This window comes from Myxocyprinus asiaticus, chromosome 30 (assembly GCF_019703515.2).
Source record: "Myxocyprinus asiaticus isolate MX2 ecotype Aquarium Trade chromosome 30, UBuf_Myxa_2, whole genome shotgun sequence".
NCBI lineage: Eukaryota > Metazoa > Chordata > Actinopteri > Cypriniformes > Catostomidae > Myxocyprinus > Myxocyprinus asiaticus.
This window is the reverse complement of record NC_059373.1, coordinates 834086-851563: the sequence shown is the minus strand read 5'-3', so window position 1 is coordinate 851563 and position 17478 is coordinate 834086. Positions and strand designations below refer to the sequence as shown.

Sequence of the window (17478 nt, the reverse complement as noted above, 5' to 3'; positions counted from 1 at the left end):
CTGCTATGCAGTTGCTAGGGTGTTTTGGGTGGTTGATAAGGTGTTACTAGGTAGTTGCTAGGGTGTTCTGGATGGTGGGTTCTGGTTCAAGTCTAAATTGTCCACTAGAGTGTTGCTATGCGGTTTCTTGGTTGTTTTTGGTGGTTGGTAGTGTTTTTTGAGTGGTTGATTCTGGCCCAAGTAAAAAGTGTCCACTAGGGTGTTTGGGGTGGTTGCTAGGGTGTTACTAGGTGGTTGCTAGGGTGTTTTGAATGGTTAGTTACTGGTCCAATTCAAAATATTCCACTAAATTGTTGCTATCCGGTTGCTAGGTTTTTTTGATTGTTGCTAGGGTGTTCTGGGTAGTTACTTACTGGTCCAAGTCAAAAGAGTTTAACCTTAAAGGGATAGTTCACCCAAAAATGAAAATTCTCTCATCATTTACTCACCCTCATGCCATCCCAGATGTGTATGACTTACTTTCTTCTACAGAACACAAATGAAGATTTTTAGAAGAATATTTCAGCTCTGTAGGTCCATACAATGCAAGTGAATGGTGACTAGAACTTTGAAGCTCCAAAAATCGCATAAATGCAGCATAAAAGTAATCCATAAGACTCCAGTGCTTTAGTCCATATCTTCAGAAGTGATATGATAGGTGTGAGTGAGAAACAGATCAATATTGCAGTCCAATATTGTGGAAATCTGCATTTTCAGATCATTCAGTAGGTCAGAGGTCAATGTTTTGATGCCTGATTAGGTAGAACATGATAGATTTATAATATCGGCTATAAACAGCCTGTAATAGTATAAGGACGGGCAAGGAGGAGGCGGGAACTGGCTGAACAGTCAACGTAAAGTTTAATGGTATAAATGAACTTAAAACAACATAGAACATAAAACATAAGATGAACACACATGCAACGCGGCCACGTGCGTCTCTCTCTCTTCGAACTGGCGCCTCTGGCTCCCCTTTATTTCGCTCTCCTGCTGATCAGCTGATTCAAAAGTGTCATAGAAGCATCACAAAATGACGTGGTCATATTGTTCATTTTACGTTTGTTTTTTCTGACACTATCCATTAGTTTTAGGTTTAAGGTTTAGGGAGGCCACACAGTGGACATTTCACCTCAGAACTGCTGCGATACGTGTAATGAACCACCTAATGTCATTTTGCAATACTGTGTGTTGTGAAGAGCTTCAGTGTGTGTCCTTGAATATGAATTTGCTCCTGCAGAGATTCACGCTGATGTGTTATATATTATGTATGATATTTCCTGACTTTACATCAGATATTCTGGAGGGGTCATTCACTTCTGTCTGCTGTATTTGTATCTCTTAAATATTCTGAAGCCCGTGAGCTGCTACTCAAAACCACCCACATCGAGACCCTTCCTCAAGTAAACAGCTATATCTGTGTGTGTGTGTGTGTGTTGATATCAGTGATGCTATCAGCAATGCCCACCCCCACACACACATACACACACACACACGCACACACACACAGATATAGCTGTTTGCTTGTGTGCAATATGTGTGGGTGTGTTTGTGTGTGTTTCATGCGTGACCCGATCGCACTCGGGCGAACTGAAAGTGTCATTTAAACTGTGCGGCTCGCAGGTTTTTATGACTAATTAAAATCTTTCTGCTGCTGTTTGTATGAAACTGCCGTGTGTGTGTGTAATTGTGTTTCCTGTGTGTTTTGTGTGTGCTGTGCTCATTATCATTTTTGCTTAAATGGAGGCAGTTTCCATGACAACCAAACAAAGACCTCGAATTGAGAACAAAACTAACTTGAAGAATTATAAAGAGAATATACAGCGAGAGAGAGAGAGGGAACTTTGCATTAAGCTGTACGTATGTGCTCAGATCTCGAGAACCGGATCAGATGTCAGATCACACAAGATTCATGTTGCTAGATTACTGACTAATGATTTTTTTAAATCAGCATGATTTGAATCTCACAAAAACATCATCAAGAGCACATCCAGCTCATATTTCACTTTTCGCATAGAGAAAATGAAGCCTATTTTTAAGGATCATTAAGATTTTTTTGCACGTTTATTTTTGAGTTTGTCACTCTCATTATTCAGAAATAATTACTGTGTTATTAATGCTACTTTACACACTGAAAACCCTAGTAAGTTGACTTTACTCCAGTGAATGAGTAAACTCGTTCCCTCAATTGAATTGAGTAATGGCGTCTTCAAAACTTGTGTACCGGTAATTAAGTTCACTTAACTTGGTGTTCATGTAGAATAGATGCAAGTAGACTTAACTCAGATTTGCTATTTAAATGTTGTTGTTTTAACGTAATAATTTTATTTGAGGGGGGTCTGGGTATCTCAGCGAGTATTGATGCTGACTATCACACCTGGAGTCGCGAGTTCGAATCCAGGGCGTGCTGAGTGACTCCAGCTGGATCTCCTAAGCAACCAAATTGGCCCGGTTGCTAGGGAGGGTAGAGTCACATGGGGTAACCTCCTCGTGGTCGCTATAATGTGGTTTTCGCTCTCAGTGGGGCGTGTGGTGAGTTGTGCATAGATGCTGCAGAGAATAGTGTGAAGCCTCCACACGTGCTATGTCTCCACGGTAACGTGCTCAACAAGTCACGTGATAAGATGCGCGGATTGACGGTCTCAGACGCAGAGGCAAATGGGATGCGTCCTCCGCCACCCGGATTGAGACGAGTCACTACGCCACCACGAGGACTTAAAGCGCATTGGGAATTGGGCATGAAATATTGGGGAATGGACTCAAAATTAGGTCATACAATAACACAAAGGATGAAGATTATAACTGATTCTAGGTCAGTCATTAAATAATCTGGTCACACTTTATATTAGGTGTCTTTAACTACTATGTACTAACATTAAATACTAGACTATATATTTACTGTGTAACTACATGTTGTTCTGCAAACGTCCCACATTTGCTGCTACTGAGGTTGAGGTAGGGTAGATTTAGGAGTAAGGGTAGAGTTAGATTAGGGGTAAAGTAAACAGTGTAACTACAAATGTAATTAAATGCAAGTACTTTAAATGTAACTGCAATGCAACAACATGTATGTACATAATAAGTACATTGTATCAAATGGTTAAGTACATAGTAGTTAAGGCCACCTAATAGAAAGTGCAAATTTTATAGTTGAGTTGCAAATGTGCAAGGCATTGTGGGTATTCCTCATATCCTCAATTTTTGTACCTAGTAGTTTGAGTTATTAACACTTAAAATTTTAAGTCTATGGATTTTCAAGGAATATAGATATTTGAGTTATGAGCCCAAATCTTGACATTTCTGGTAATGTTTAATTAAAACAACTTGATTTTTCCAGTAATGACAACATTAGGGTTTACAGTAAATTTAAATAATTTTTCATGAATTTCTTTCAGCCTGATCTTATAAAAATTACGTGACTGTGGCGACGTTTTTGTAAAATGACATTACGCGGTTCATTACATGGATCGCAGCAGTTCTGAGGTGAAACGTCCACTGGGTGGCGCTAAAAGTGAGTTAAATGAGGTTTTTAAGGTTAATTGAGTTTAAATCAACAAAAACAACCTCCCTACCCTAAATCTTAAACCTAAACCTAACCGATAGTGTCATAAGAAGCAAACGTGAAATGAACAACATGGTACTTCTATGACACTTCGTGTTCACGTGTGACTCTTGTGCTCTTCAGGACTCGTACTCCGCTCCTTTACATCACAAGTGCAACGCTCTATCAGTCGAACTCAATTTGATCACACTCGCACAAGCTTGTAAATGTAGTTGATTATGTGATGCAAATGTTAAAATGAGTCATGCGCTTTAGTAAACGTGTTTAGATGTCATAAGATAGCATTGTGTGAGGAACAGGGTGAAAAGTAAGTGTTTATGAACTGATAATCTGCCGTTTAACTCATGATTTGTGAGAAAGTGAATAAATGTCATTGTTGTTGTAGTGCCTCAAGTGTTCATTTCACCACAAACCTGACGCCCTTCGTACAACGAGACACGTAAAAATCAGTTTGTGAAAATATCCTCATCCGCAGTGAGGTTCATGTCATATTTCAGTGTCATTTTGTAATTTGTTCAGGTTTGAATCAGATTCAGATTATTAACGCTGGTGTTTGACTGATGTTCCCAGAACCGTTCACGCTTTATCAGTCTCATTATCCCGTAAAACTCTGTCAGCCGTCATAACTGAACCCTCAAGAGACGTGTCATAGACTCATAACGGATTATTAAACACTACAGGTACAGCAACAATATTGCATAGAAACTGCAGGCTACTGTACATCCGAGGTGTGAATTATTATGAAGTTAGTGTGAAATTAAAAACTCTGTTTACTCTCAGAAAACTTGACAGAGCAATGCCGAGAATATTCACATGTTTGATGGTTTAGTGACTGTAGGGTCGTTTCTGCTGTTAATGAGTGGTGAGAGATGATCTGAAAATAGAGCAATTTATATTTGTGTGTTTGCATTTTGAAAAACTCTTTTCTTAGTCAACAAAAGAGTTGTAGCAGTTTACACATTTGAACTGAATTTATTCTATGTATCAATAATTTATATATAAAGCTGCATAAATGCATACATAAATGATGCATAAGTTTAAAAGTTCATGTATAAATACATATTAAGACCTATGAATATGGATGGATAAATGGATAATAAGAAGCAAACACATAACACACATTTTGTCAGTGGTGATTCAAATAAGAAATCCTTCAAAAATCTAGTTTAAAACAAAAATGTGTCAAGTTTGTAGAAATGTATTCTTTGTGTCCATGTTGGTTTTATAATAAAGAATAATAATAATAAAAAAACATTTATAGCATTTTAGATTATAAAATATATGTATTTAATGACTTAAAAATATCATGTGGTGTAACCATCAAGTAAAATGTAGTAAAATACATTCTTTGCATTTCAAAGACTTTTACAAACATATTTTTCTAAGTGAATAGACATTTATTATATATACTATATATAAATATTTAGTTATTTATGTGTTTATTTTTCTTTCTGTCCACTCATGCAAATCTTTCTTACACGCTTGTAACTTAATTTACGCTTTCACAAATCTTACTCCACACATGCAAATCTTTCTTACACGCTTGTATCTTCATTTACACTTTCACTAATCTTACTCTCTGCATGCAAATCTTTCTTACACGCTTGTAACTTCATTTACACTTTCACTAATCTTACTCCACTCATGCAAATCTTTCTTACACGCTTGTAACTTCATTTACACTTTCACAAATCTTACTCTCCGCATGCAAATCTTTCTTACACGCTTGTAACTTCATTTACACTTTCACTAATCTTACTCCACACATGCAAATCTTTCTTACACGCTTGTAACTTCATTTACACTTTCACAAATCTTACTCCACACATGCAAATCTTTCTTACACGCTTGTAACTTCATTTACACTTTCACAAATCTTACTCTCCGCATGCAAATCTTTCTTACATGCTTGTAACTTCATTTACACTTTCACAAATCTTACTCCACTCATGCATATCTTTCTTAAACGCTTGTAACTTCATTTACACTTTCACTAATCTTACTCTCCGCATGCATATCTTTCTTACACGCTTGTAACTTCATTTACACTTTCACAAATCTTACTCCACTCATGTAGATCTTTCTTACACGCTTGTATCTTCATTTACACTTTCACAAATCTTACTCCACTCATGCAAATCTTTCTTACACGCTTGTAACTTCATTTACACTTTCACAAATCTTACTCTCCGCATGCAAATCTTTCTTACATGCTTGTAACTTCATTTACACTTTCACAAATCTTACTCCACTCATGCATATCTTTCTTAAACGCTTGTAACTTCATTTACACTTTCACAAATCTTACTCCACTCATGCATATCTTTCTTAAACGCTTGTATCTTCATTTACACTTTCACAAATCTTACTCCACTCATGCAAATCTTTCTTACACGCTTGTAACTTCATTTACACTTTCACAAATCTTACTCTCCGCATGCAAATCTTTCTTACACGCTTGTAACTTCATTTACACTTTCACTAATCTTACTCCACACATGCAAATCTTTCTTACACGCTTGTAACTTCATTTACGCTTTCACAAATCTTACTCTCCGCATGCAAATCTTTCTTTTACGCTTTCACAAATCTTACTCTCCGCATGCATATCTTTCTTACACGCTTGTAACTTCATTTACACTTTCACAAATCTTACTCCACTCATGCAAATCTTTCTTACACGCTTGTAACTTCATTTACGCTTTCACAAATCTTACTCTCCGCATGCAAATCTTTCTTTTACACTTTCACTAATCTTACTCTCCGCATGCATATCTTTCTTACACGCTTGTAACTTCATTTACACTTTCACTAATCTTACTCCACTCATGCAAATCTTTCTTACACGCTTGTAACTTCATTTACACTTTCACAAATCTTACTCTCCGCATGCAAATCTTTCTTACACGCTTGTAACTTCATTTACACTTTCACAAATCTTACTCCACACATGCAAATCTTTCTTACACGCTTGTAACTTCATTTACGCTTTCACAAATCTTACTCTCCGCATGCATATCTTTCTTACACGCTTGTAACTTCATTTACACTTTCACAAATCTTACTCCACACATGCAAATCTTTCTTACACGCTTGTAACTTCATTTACGCTTTCACAAATCTTACTCCACTCATGCATATCTTTCTTACACGCTTGTAACTTCATTTACACTTTCACAAATCTTACTCCACACATGCAAATCTTTCTTACACGCTTGTAACTTCATTTACACTTTCACAAATCTTACTCCACGCATGCAAATCTTTCTTACACGCTTGTATGTTCATTTACACTTTCACAAATCTTACTCTCCGCATGCAAATCTTTCTTACACGCTTGTAACTTCATTTACACTTTCACAAATCTTACTCTCCGCATGCAAATCTTTCTTTTACACTTTCACTAATCTTACTCTCCGCATGCAAATCTTTCTTACATGCTTGTATCTTCATTTACACTTTCACAAATCTTACTCTCCGCATGCAAATCTTTCTTTTACACTTTCACTAATCTTACTCTCCGCATGCAAATCTTTCTTACATGCTTGTATCTTCATTTACACTTTCACAAATCTTACTCTCCGCATGCAAATCTTTCTTACACGCTTGTAACTTCATTTACACTTTCACAAATCTTACTCTCCGCATGCAAATCTTTCTTTTACACTTTCACTAATCTTACTCTCCGCATGCATATCTTTCTTACACGCTTGTAACTTCATTTACACTTTCACAAATCTTACTCTCCGCATGCAAATCTTTCTTACATGCTTGTATCTTCATTTACACTTTCACAAATCTTACTCTCCGCATGCAAATCTTTCTTACACGCTTGTAACTTCATTTACACTTTCACAAATCTTACTCTCCGCATGCATATCTTTTAGGCACAAGTTTACCTTCATACATTTAATTCTAGTCACGCATAGCACGCATGAGATAAAGAAGCCATTTGAATCCTCTCTTTTTAATACGCGCTCATTTACAGACGCTCTTTGCAGAGATGGCGGTTTTCTTAAAGAGACAGTACCGTTTTTAGCACATGATCAACAAATCAGTGTAAACACTTATAAATAGTACAAATTATGCAAATAAATATATAAAATAATGTAATTATATAATATTTGCAATATAATATCATATTTATCGATGGAATACATGGATTTGTTCATTTTTAAAATTCTAAAATGTGACTGTAATGATGAAAAACTAATAAAATATCATTAGTAAAATTAATATTTTTATAACGCACCTAGTTAGAAGGACCCCTGTATAATTTACAGCATTAGCTGGGAGAGGATTTCTTTCGTATGTCACCAAAATGGAAATTTTAACTGAAATATACCCATTTGAATAAATATCGAATCGGAATCGAAAGCTTGTGAATCGGAATTGAATTTGGAAATCTTCATCAATACCCAGCCCTAATTAACATTGATATATAGAACACACTAATTCAGTACTGTCTCTTTAAGACTACCAGCATCAGCCAGTGAGCGTTGAGCACATATTAACGAGAGAGGACTCGCACAGTGTCTTTAGCGCATCCGTGGCGAATCGCAAACACTTTTAGTCACATGGCGAAACAATTTGGTTGCAGATGTTAGCAATTGTAGGTGTGTTGCTGCATTGAGTAAAAGATATTGGGACTGTACTCTAAATGAAGATCACTTTGCATCAGAAAATCCATATTTTTACCCAGCCCTAATGTGCCGTTAAATAATGCCTTTTTGGTTTCCAACAGTTTATTGGACCCAGCACAAAATAAGAGTGTAAAAACATCAGATTGCTTTCACATAATCAGGAGCATAATGCAAATAAAGATAGTCGTAAATCTGCATTAATGATTGATGGATTGACTAGTTAATGGAGAAGCTTCTTAAAAGACTGAACAAATACATTCTTGTGTGTGTTTTTATCATACTCGAGGACTGTCTCTTTCTCTCTGTATATCTACTGTGAGTCTCATCATGTTCAATGTGTGTGACTACAGAAAGAGAGAGATGCAGCGCTGGACGGATGGATGGAGGCTGTGTGTGTATTTATAGCAGCAGAAATGTACGCTCTATAAAAGGTTTGGTGTCCTGAGGAATGAATCACCACAAAAACAAGACAAAACACTGACAACAACCCACAGAGGCACGGCTGAGAGATGTGTGTGTGCTGCATTTTTATGGACTCTGTGAGCTAATAATTATTCCTGCTCCCCCTCTCTCTCTGTTTTAATGTGTTTATTGGCATGACAAATAATTGTTTGTTCTATTAAAGCATTTACAGCTTAGCTACATTCTAAGACCATGCAAAAAAACATATCTTATTTAAACTTCATGCGATTGTACTGATCATGAAAAGACCAAGTGGTGGTTTGAGAAGCATACCAGATGTGATTCTGCAAGTGTAAACTCATCTTTTATTTTAAACCACACATGCAAACTTTACTTCCGTGGCACTACGTCAGCATTTGGAATATGCGGCACATAACTGAGGAAACTGAGGCACGTTTTAGGAGAAATAAACTGAACACTGATAATAAGCGCAGCTGGCACGCATGGACATATCTTGCCTACGACAAGCCCAGAGGGGAAAAATACGGAACACGCATACACACACAGACACGGTGCAAAATCAAAGATTTTACTGCCTGACGTAATCATGATCACGTAAGTAAAACCAGTTTTATTTGCATATTGCAACGGGAAACACATTCAAGTGGCCAAGTGTGAATGTAATGTGCATGTGTGACGCTCCTGTTCTACCCGCTCCGTACGGAACTCGAACCAGCGTCTCCGGCATGGGAGGATGAAGGCCACAGCCACTCAGTCACAAGTGCACCTCTTGAGGTCAGGAGAGTGAGGTTTATACACATTGCACAGTTATCTATCAGCTGGCTACCATTACACTCACCCCGCTATACCTCACTCGCATCCGGGTCACGGCACCATTGTGACGCTCCTGTTCTACCTGCTCCGTACGAGACTCGAACCAGCGTCTCCGGCATGGGAGGCGGGTGCACTAACAAGGAGGCTAAAGGCTACAGCCCCTAGCGTCAGTCGCTAGTGCACCTCTTGAGGTCAGGAGAGTGAGGTTTATACACATTGAACAGCTATCTGTCAGCTGGCTCCCGTTACACATGCCTAATCAGACAGCAGTAAGTGTAAATACCCCCAAGAGTGGAAAAAAAGTTATTGACAAAGAAAGATAAAAGCGATATGTTTAAAGCTGTAGTGTGTCATTTCTGCGCCACTGGCATCCCCAAGAAGAATTGGACAAATGATAACTTTGTTTTCCAACAGGTTTCCCGAAAACTCTCTTGAACAGATAGTCCCGCCCCAAACTCATGCCATTGGTTGGGCCAGTTGTGTTGTGTCAGGCTGGACGGGTCACGTAACAAACTAAGTCGATGTTTTGAGAGCGCCACAGAGTGACATTAACTACATTTCCATCCAAGGATTTTTTGTGAAAAAAGTTTTAGCGCATCAAAATAAAGTTGATGGAAATGCAAATTATCGCTAAAATTTCACAAGTGTCGACATAATATTTTTCCGTTTAACTCTAGCGCATAAACTCTATGTTGATACTTCAGATGTCGTGAAAAACTGGTTTGGAAACACTTTTTGTCGAGAAAATTGGCATTAACGCAAAAATGTAGTGTCACATGACAGAATTTACCCCAATCGTTAGCCTGTGTTAATCATGACGATGGTATACATCCTTAAAGCCAATTTATTGTACGTGATTATAGATTGATCTTAACGGCATAAAGATCCGATCTGCAATCATGACACTTCCAGGAGTGCCAACACAAATATCTCGTATCATGCACCGGTCATCAAGAAGTACAAGGAGAACAAATGATTGGCCACTGTTTGTGATTAGTTTAATCATTGTAGCCATCCATTTATTTATTAAAGTTGATTTTCCACGGCATTCAGAATAATAGACGGCAGTCACGGAATTAACCCACAATACAAAAAACATATCATTGGAGAAAAGCTTCAGTGTGCTTTTTGGAACACTAACAGCCCAATTCTATAAAATTATTGTTTATCTTTTGGAAAAAATGCTGGTAAAATTCCCTGTATTAAATTAAATAAATTACCAAATGAAAAATGCATTAAATAAAATAATTAATTACCAAATACTACAGTATATATGCCTTTTCTTTACACAAACTTAAATTAGCCGTACCCTCTTCTGTAGATGAAACAAGTCGTCTGAATGACTCTCAGAATATTCTAGACTTTTTTCAAGACTATAAACGATCAGAACTATTTGTCCAATGCGGAGTTCACTTTCAGAAAACCAGCTTTTGAAATTGTAAAACTTTTAAATATTTTAAATGTAACCCTGTTTACCTCGGATCGCATTTGCTGAGCTTCTTCAGAACATGTAAATTGCATTATGACGCTAAATTTAATTTTAGATGACAATCAAGTTCAGTTGGTCGTTAAAAGTTGCTGGAGAAATATGCGGGACATAATGCAGTTGTGATGGCGATGCTTTAGATCAGATGATTGTTTAAAATATCCTATTGAATATCAGGAATGTATCATAAACCCTGATATTACACCGCATCAATGTTTCTATAACATCTGTGCACACAGCATATACACATCGATGGATGATCCTTATACTAAGACTGAAAGTTTCCCCACTACTTGGTGCAGGTTGCCAACTTGAACAGGGCCATGACGATTGGCTTTCGGGTCGTAACCAGTGGCAACCTGCAACAGGCGCAACATCAGGACCAATATTACAGTCCTATCAGAAGGGCAACTGCTCCCTTACGATTGCAATTCCTCGTCTTTTGATTGCATTTATTTGTGAAATTAAAATGACAGTAAGCTGGTTAATTGCAGTGAATTGTCCCAATACTCTCCCCATTTTACCAAAACTTCAGAGGAAAAAATTAGGGACATCTGGGAGGTGAATTAGCGATAAACACACATTTCTGAATGGAAACGGCTTCAGGGCAGATTTCTTTTGCGATAAACCAAAACTTATGTGACAAATTGTTTTTTTAGGCATGACGTCATCACGCACACCATTTTTATCAATAAAAGGCCATTTGAATGGAAACAGGCAGAAGACGGCAAATTTCCCTATTTTCTTACTCATTTTCACTTTGTCGATAACAAAATAGTGTGAAAAGTGGATGAAAACTAGGCTACTGTATACTTTGGATGGGGAGGGGGGGGTTGTACTATTCATTTACTACCGTGCATCACAGGGGCGAACTGGCCATCGGGATAACCGGGACTTTTCCTGATGGGCCGGCCGCGAAACGGGGCCCGAATAAGCTGAAATGGGCCGCCGCGTTATGCAGACCGGGCCACAAAATGGCGCCGCGATATGCCGAAGGGGGCAGCGATATGCAGAAAAGGACAGCGACCCGCCCCCCACACACACACACACACATTTGGGCAAGTTTCTATGTAAAATCCCGGGCCAATTTCTCTTCCCAGTCCGCCCCTGGTGCATCCACAGCGTCAACCAGTGCATTGTAATGGTAAGATATAAGTGAGAGAAGCAGCTTCACTGTTGCCCACGGCAGACAAAGCAGGGACTAAAAACGGTTCAAGGAACGAAAACCGAACAGGAACAGAATTTTTTAGCAGAACGTAACTGAAAACAGGAACAAAGTGATACTCAGTTGTTCCGCAGAGAAACGTTATTTTTGAAATGCTGGAAACCGCGTATAACCGGTTAATTTCGTTCCAATAATTTTTCCATGAAACCAAAGGCAAAAGGGTTTATCACAGCACATTTCTGGAACAACAACCTCTTCATGTTGCATGAAAAATGAAACGTGTGTTTTGATGCATCACAGATTTCTTTGCATAATCGCCTGTTGTGGATGTTGCATTCTGTGCATGAAAAACTTTTTAACAACTATGTATAATTACTACATATACTGAACATGCACGACTAATCCAGATACAAGGAAAACATTATTAGAGATAAAAGTACATTTCTCAGTTATTTCCAAGTCTGAATTATTGTTAGATATGATGCATTAATACCTAAAAATGGCTTACTCATATTTATCTCTGCAGAAAGAATTTTAACAGAAAAAGGGTGAAGATATTACATCGGGAAGGAATGATAATGAAGTTAGCAATCAAATAAACTGAAATGTGTGTGTGTGTTTCAGAGCACGCTCGTGCTCGCAGGAAGAGCTTTGCCACGTCGCGGCAGAGAAGCATGGAAACTCCGCCCACTGCACCTACCCAGCCATTCCGACAACCTGTGAGTACTGAAATACTAGTGTACTGCTCACTGCATACTACACACTGAATATTGCCTACTGTATGCAGTAGACGTTCAAACAGTACCCCATGAATACAAGAGATTCACACACTGCGCACAGTACACACACTGCATTATCCAGAAACAGGATGCTATTCTGCACACAGCCTCTGTCTGTCTTATGGTGTGTTTAAGTCCTCCTGGGAAGTTTGCACTTACGAGGTCAGAGGTCGTGAATACAATGTGATAAGTGTTCAAACTATTTTAGTCAGAAAGAACCGACCTGTTTTGCAACTTCATATTTCTTTCTCTCTTTTTCACTTTCTAGTAGCACCAATGCAACAAAATAAAGAGCAAGGTCACACATTAGATGTTTAAATAATGATTTATTGATCTGTTTCATCATTCACATGCTGTACAAAATTGCATACAAACTAAACTGCGTGTTCAAAATCTGAATTATTACCAATAACAATTAGCTTCCGCCATGATTCTTAAATCGACACACCTCCAACTAAAACCGTTACATGTGTGCACAGATGATGGATTGTGTTTGGATTTCTGAACCAATAACAGGTGAGACAGTATTTAGTAATAGTTAAGGAAACATTTTCAAATGTAATAATAAATAAGGTGGAAAATAAAATAACAATATAATTATATTAAGAATGAGGGAACTATCAGTGTATTTGGGTCGTTCTATACAGTATCTCACAGAAGTGAGTACACCCCTCACATTTTAGTAAATATTTTATTATATCTTTTCATAAGTGAAAATGTCCAAATTGGGCACAAAGTGTCAATATTTTGTGTGGCCACCATTATTTTCCAGCACTGCCTTAACCCTCTTGGGCATGGAGTTCACCAGAGCTTCACAGGTTGCCACTGGAGTCCTCTTCCACTCCTCCATGACGACATCACGGAGCTGGTGGATGTTAGAGACCTTGCGCTCCTCCACCTTCCGTTTGAGGATGCCCCACAGATGCTCAATAGGGTTTAGGTCTGGAGACACGCTTGGCCAGTCCATCACCTTTACCCTCAGCTTCTTTAGCAAGGCAGTTGTCGTCTTGAAGGTGTGTTTGGGGTCGTTATCATGTTGGAATACTGCCCTGCGGCCCAGTCTCCGAAGGGAGGGGATCATGCTCTGCTTCAGTATGTCACAGTACATGTTGGCATTCATGGTTCCCTTAATGAACTGTAGCTCCCCAGTGCCGGCAGCACTCATGCAGCCCCAGACCATGACACTCCCACCAACATGCTTGACTGTAGGCAAGACACACTTGTCTTTGTGCTCCTCACCTGGTTGCCGCCACACACGCTTGACACAGTCTGAACCAAATAAGTTTATCTTGGTCTCATCAGACCATAGGACATGGTTCCAGTAATCCATGTCCTTAGTCTGCTTGTCTTCAGCAAACTGTTTGCGGGCTTTCTTGTGCATCATCTTTAGAAGAGGCTTCTTTCTGGGACGACAGCCATGCAGACCAATTTGATGCAGTGTGCGGCATATGGTCTGAGCACTGACAGGCTGACCCCCCACCCCTTCAACCTCTGCAGCAATGCTGGCAGCACTCATACGCCTGTTTCCCAAAGACAACCTCTGGATATGACGCTGAGCACGTGCACTCAACTTCTTTGGTCGACCATGGCGAGGCCTGTTCTGAGTGGAACCTGTCCTGTTTAACCGCTGTATGGTCTTGGCCATCGTGCTGCAGCTCAGTTTCAGGGTCTTGGCAATCTTCTTATAGCCTAGGCCATCTTTATGTAGAGCAACAATTCTTTTTTTCAGATCCTCAGAGAGTTCTTTGCCATGAGGTGCCATGTTGAACTTCCAGTGACCAGTATGAGAGAGTGAGAGCGATAACACCAAATTTAACACACCTGCTCCCCATTCACACCTGAGACCTTGTAACACTAATGAATCACATGACACCGGGGAGGGAAAATGGCTAATTGTGCCCAATTTGGACATTTTCACTTAGGGGTGTACTCACTTTTGTTGCCAGCGGTTTAGACATTAATGGCTGTGTGTTGAGTTATTTTGAGGGGACAGCAAATTTACACTGTTATACAAGCTGTACACTCACTACTTTACATTGTAGCAAAGTGTCATTTCTTCAGTGTTGTCACATGAAAAGATAATAATAAAATATTTACTAAAATGTGAGGGGTGTACTCACTTCTGTGAGATACTGTATATATAAATGTCAACAGATAATGACAAACAGGATTTCTACAGCCACACTTTGAGAACATAGACAATTTAACCCCTTAAACCTGCAGGTATAGGGCCACAGGGGGGCGCTGAACTAGAAAAAACATTTATGGTATTATTCAATAACCACTTGCTTGATTTGCTCAAAATATGTGTTGTTTTAAAGCATAGCCTCTTATCTTTATAATAAAATATAGCTGATCTGACCAATTCTAAAATATTGATTTTGAATGTGCTGACAAATTAGAACTGTTCCATTTTCACGGTTTGCAAATTTGCAATTCGCAACCATCATATTTAGAACCAGTAAAAGATCAAAAAGATTGCACAGCCATGTGTTATATATCTATGGAAAGGTCTTGATTAGTAGAACACAATGAGCATATTTGTTTAATTCAGAGACCAAACCACAGCGAGTTTGTGAGTTTGTGCGTGTGAAATCCACTTGTATAATAAACAGACAAAATGAATTTTCATCACATTTTGGTTTATTACTTCATCAAAAATACACATGATATAGAAAATGGCATATCACAACTGACAGCAGACCATTGTGAATCAAACAAGCCCAAACTCAACGTAATGTGATGAGCAGATTCTGAAATATTCCTCAAAGAGTGTCATGACCGCTATGCTGGTTAACCGCTAATGGCGCCTCTATAGCGCCGGTTTCTCCGGGATCAATTTCACATCAAAGGTGCGTTAGATCGTCGTCATTGGATGTCTAGAGAGTGTTAGAATCCATATTTGGAAAGTGGCATATCCCACAGACTTTTTTGGAAAGATGGAATATGGTGCCAGTATGATCTGTTTATCATATTTGAAACATATTTGGGGACATATTTGATATAAGTTTAAGAATTTTTTTTAAGATGTTTGCATTCATAGTTATCAGTTACATGTAAAACAATAAATAAAAATAAAAATAATGACTTTAAAAATAAAACACCTGAATACTTGCTTGGAGAGGCTCGAAGTATACTTCAGTCAGACGTACGCGTACAGGACGCAACTCTCGTCATCAGCACTAAACGCGCTCAGCCCGATTTTCAGAATGCACCTGGAATTATTTGCACTAATTAGTGGGTCCAAAAGGTGGCAACACTCACATCTGAGCCATTGTTGTCACTAAGATGTGCTAGAAGAAGATGTAATTGCAGGTAAACACCAGGAGACAAAGGTAAAAACAACAACAGTGGATGTGCATGTCAAGAGCGCGTGTGTGAGGAGGTCAGGAGATACCTGCGTTTGTATAACTCGAGTCTGAAGGACTATAAAGACATCTTTATGGGTCTAAACTCCTGATGAGAAATATTCCGGTGTCTCGTACAGTCATAGCGCGCATGCGCCAACGACCTATGTATGCGTGCACAGTCAGATGTCAGCTGGTCTGGATCAGTTCAGTGAGTGTGGTGGTCTGAAGTGGTGTAATTTTTAGCTGAAGTCAACAGGATGTCAGTGAGTTTTGAGCTGTTGCTTTCAGGTGTGTGTGTGTGTGTGTCAGAGAGACTCTGAACATCTAAACGTGCAGCACTGATGGAGTGTGTGCAACTGTGAGCTGCAGGTGAACATGACGGGAGATTTTCAGTAACTACTTTAAATTTGCTCCTCACACAAAGCTAAAGTACTGTATGACTTCAGAGGACTTGAAAGATACTGTATAAGTCATATAGATGACATTTGTGATGCTTAAATAGTGTTGCTGGAGCTGGACATATGTGGTCACCGTGAACTTTTGTTGTATGGAAAAGAGCAGCGTGAAGATTCTTAAAAAGTCTCCTTTTGTGTTCCATTTAGGAAAGTCAGGTTTGGAATAACGTTAGGTTAAAATATACATTTTCCCAATGAATTGCAATCTTCATTTAAACAATTCTGATAAAATGTTGAAATCCACTGCATCCAACAAACGACAGACGATAGACCGGAAGTGATTCATTTCCAATGGAGAGTCGCACGGGGGCTGCTTGAGGTTCCGACCGTCTCCGGATGCGGCATTTTCGGATCCGATTTGAGCCTCGGCTGCGTTAAAATATTTCAACTCGTGTGACTAGACCATATTCGACCTGAAGTGATGTATTCATGCAAAACTATCAGCACGGATTGAGAAATATCAATAGATTTTGTCCTAAACTTTTTTCTAAACACCTGCTACTTCTGTAGTTTGGCCAGTTAATAACGTAGAAGTCAGAAATGATTGTTTACGTTGCAAATATCACAAAAAGCTTTTGTAATTACAGTAAACGTGATTAAATGTGTACATGTGTCATTTATTTCTGCACATGCAAACTCACATATATGAATGTATTATTCATATTTGCTGAATTAGGGTTGTTGTTGCTGTATCCTAATATTAACTATAAAAACAGTAATAATAATAGTTAATAATACTGTTAATAATAAATACAGAGTGAATATTAATCCTGAATTTTATTGCATTTATTCATCTGCTCTAAATCACACACAGTAATGTCTTTCT

General features: G+C 38.6%; 1 protein-coding gene across 3 annotated transcripts in view; it reads left to right on the top strand.

Annotated features, from left to right (window-relative positions):
• Window positions 1-17478, top strand: part of syngap1a (synaptic Ras GTPase activating protein 1a) — an 82140-nt gene that overhangs the window by 31275 nt on the left and 33387 nt on the right. For all 3 annotated transcript variants that reach the window (XM_051664072.1, XM_051664071.1, XM_051664073.1), the window contains one exon: window positions 12693-12787. In XM_051664072.1, coding sequence (XP_051520032.1) covers window positions 12693-12787 — 95 coding nt within the window. The remainder of the gene's footprint in view (window positions 1-12692; window positions 12788-17478) is intronic.